Genomic DNA, 2762 nt, shown 5'->3' with positions numbered 1-2762 from the left:
CAGGGTTGTGCCTCTCTACCCAGTAACTTGTCTCAAATTAGTTTGGTTCTATGCCTCTTATTGGGTGCCATTATTATGGTAAAAAATTTAATCTCATTTGGGGGCTTCTACCCTACCTTTGATCTTTCAGCTCTCCAATAAAAGACACACCTTTTGTTATTTACAATAAGCTTTTATCAGCACTAGAGTTGGGCAGATATCTACCCTCTATACTATTATAATCTACTTTCTCTATCAATAACCCTGAGTTATCACTTGCTATGTTCCATCTGGGCTGCTCTTAACACCAACTAGCCAGCCCTCATGGCCATGTCTTTAAGATTCTGACCCCATGGTGTCTTCTCTTCTCTCCTACCATTCTCTCTGTCTCTTCTCTACCCCCAACCAGGTAACTTAAAACCCACCTACCTCTAATTCCTCCAGTAATTGGCTGTACTTTTGTTTAACCAGTAGTTTTAAATTAAGAAGCAAGGTTTGCACAACAAAAGCTTGTAAATACACTAGCTTTTGAGAACGCACTTATAGGTCTAGACCTTCGAGTACAGAATTTAGCATTACAATAATGCCAACAGACCAAGCCTCAACAGGAAACCTGCAGTACAACATGACGCTCCAGTGTCTCAGAAAGAGAAGGAATGGTGGTCATGCTCAGGTACTGGTGGGGGTAGGAAAGTATTTTAAACAAAGGTGTTGAAAAGTATGATTTTTTTTTTCTCCCCAAACAATGCTAGGAATCAATCAAACCCTCAGGGTGTAAGAGACAGGCTCTCACTATGTTGCTGAGACTGGTTGAGCCCCATATCCTTCCAGTCTTGGCCTCCATTAGCATGCACTAGAATGCCTAACTGAGTTCAGACTGGAGAGAAGTAAGAGGCAAAGCGGACACAGGAAGCAAGCAGTAGCCTTCAGGGCAGCAGCAACCATGTGCACCCACACATGCATGGTGGAAAGAAGTCAGGTGAGAAGGCTTCAAGGATGATGACTAGTCTAGGGAGGGGTGAGGCTGCTGGGTAAGCAGGAGCCAGTCCCGACTGACAGGTATGTCAGACTTATTAGCAAAGATGAAAGTGTTCGGTAGGAGTAACACAGTCAGACATGGTCAGGACGGTGGCTCTGGGAAGCACAGAGGGGATGAATAAAAGACAGGAGGAGCAGCTGACGACTCAAGTTTCTTCTCTGAGAAGTGAGAGTGTATTAGGCAATTCATAGTCATCTCAGCTCTGTTCTATAGAAAAATGATATCGTCATGACCCTTAGACAGCTACTCTCTTCTAGCTGACTGTACCTTAATCTTAGAAAATCTGTAATTGCTGGGCGGTGGTGGCACACGCCTTTAATCCCAGCACTTGGGAGGCAGAGGCAGGCGGATTTCTGAGTTTGAGGCCAGCCTGGTCTACACAGTGAGTTCCAGGACAGCCAGGATTACACAGAGAAACCCTGTCTCAAAAAAAAAAAAATCTGTAATTACATTAATTCTAACATTTGGACACATAAAATTGGAAGTGTACCCTAATTATTATTCTTCCTTAGTTCTGCATCGGAAAACAGCTGCTCCCATCCTGCCATGTCAGTGACCTCACTTTCAGAGCCTGACCTAAATGGGTCGCCCTCCTTGTCCACAACTACTGATGAGGAGTTGTCCAACCTAGAGAAAAAGACTCCTGGGGATGGCAGAGCGATGACCTACGCCAACGAGCTCATAAACAACATGTGGAACAACTTTTCTGTTGAAGATTATATTAAGTATGACTCAGACCTCCAAACAGCTAAGAAAAAAAGAAAGAAACCTAAATCCTGGACGCCCAGGATTACAGTGCCTGTGCCCTTTGAAATGACAGTAAGGGAGCAGAATCGGAGAGAGAAGGCCTCGAATGCTCGGTCAGATCTGGAAACGAGACAGAAGCTGCTCAAGACGACCGAGGACGATGCAGAGTGTAAGAAGAAATTCCGAGCCAATCCTGTTCCTTCCGGCATGCTCCTTCCCCTTTACGAGGATCTAGTCAAGCAGAGTGAGGAGCGTAGGAAGAAGGCTCGGGAGAGGAGCAAAGCTGCACTCCTGGCCTCCCAGAAGCCCTTTAAGTTCATTGCGAGGGAGGAACAGAAGCAAGCAGTCCGTGAGAAGAAGCTGAGAGACCTTTTTAGGGCTAAAAGGAAAACGAAGCAGTTTAAAGCCAGACCTGTGCCTCATTTTATTTACAGGCCAGCTGCAAATGACAAGCCAAAGGAAAAAGAGCTCTATGGGGTCAGCAGGATGCAGCCAAAGGCTAGAGATCTGCTACAGAATTCACTTTGGTCCAGTCGGCCAACTTACAGACATTTCAGGGACCCCAGAAGTCCTGCAAAGCCAAGGGGTAAACACAGGCGTAAGTGCCTGAGCCCGGGTGATGGAGACTTGGAGAAATGGAGGAAATCCTTCTCTGAACACAGCTTTCTGAAATGCCCAGTGCTTTGTGAACAGTGTTGTCTTCTTGAATCCCCGTGTGACTCCGATAAAAGACAGAAACTCTTGGTAGACATCAGATCAGATGAAGAAAATTTGAGAGAAACATGCAAGCCTAATCTGTCTCCTAGGCGTAAATCACCCAGAAGAAGCAAGTACATGAAGCCCAGGCCCCGTGAATGCAGCCCACCGATGCCCACCACGTCTTCCCGAGGGCGGGAGCAAGCCATCAGGTAAGGCACCGGGATGAGCACTCCCTGTCACATGGTTGCTGAATTGTTATATGAAGTCTTGTGTGTTTTAGCTTGTTAAATCAGAATTT

The 2762-nt window shown here is 45.9% G+C and overlaps 1 protein-coding gene across 1 annotated transcript; it reads left to right on the top strand.

The window, feature by feature from the left end:
* Window positions 1–1527: 1527 nt before the first annotated feature.
* Window positions 1528–2685, top strand: LOC114635669 (protein FAM161A-like). The gene has a single exon (XM_028784157.1). It carries the CDS (start codon window positions 1565–1567, stop codon window positions 2675–2677), a length of 1113 nt encoding a protein of 370 aa, XP_028639990.1. The 5' UTR covers window positions 1528–1564; the 3' UTR covers window positions 2678–2685.
* The last annotated feature ends 77 nt before the right edge of the window (window positions 2686–2762 follow it).

Source organism: Grammomys surdaster, unplaced genomic scaffold (assembly GCF_004785775.1).
Source record: "Grammomys surdaster isolate TR1022 unplaced genomic scaffold, NIH_TR_1.0 115532, whole genome shotgun sequence".
Taxonomy (NCBI): domain Eukaryota; kingdom Metazoa; phylum Chordata; class Mammalia; order Rodentia; family Muridae; genus Grammomys; species Grammomys surdaster.
The sequence above is the reverse complement of the archived record's forward strand: the minus strand, read 5'-3'. Positions and strand labels throughout refer to the sequence as shown.

What these genes read in the sequence shown, in the direction of transcription:
- LOC114635669 (XM_028784157.1), top strand. Translation starts at nt 1,565, where the DNA reads ATGTCAGTGACCTCACTTTCAGAGCCTGACCTAAATGGGTCGCCCTCC.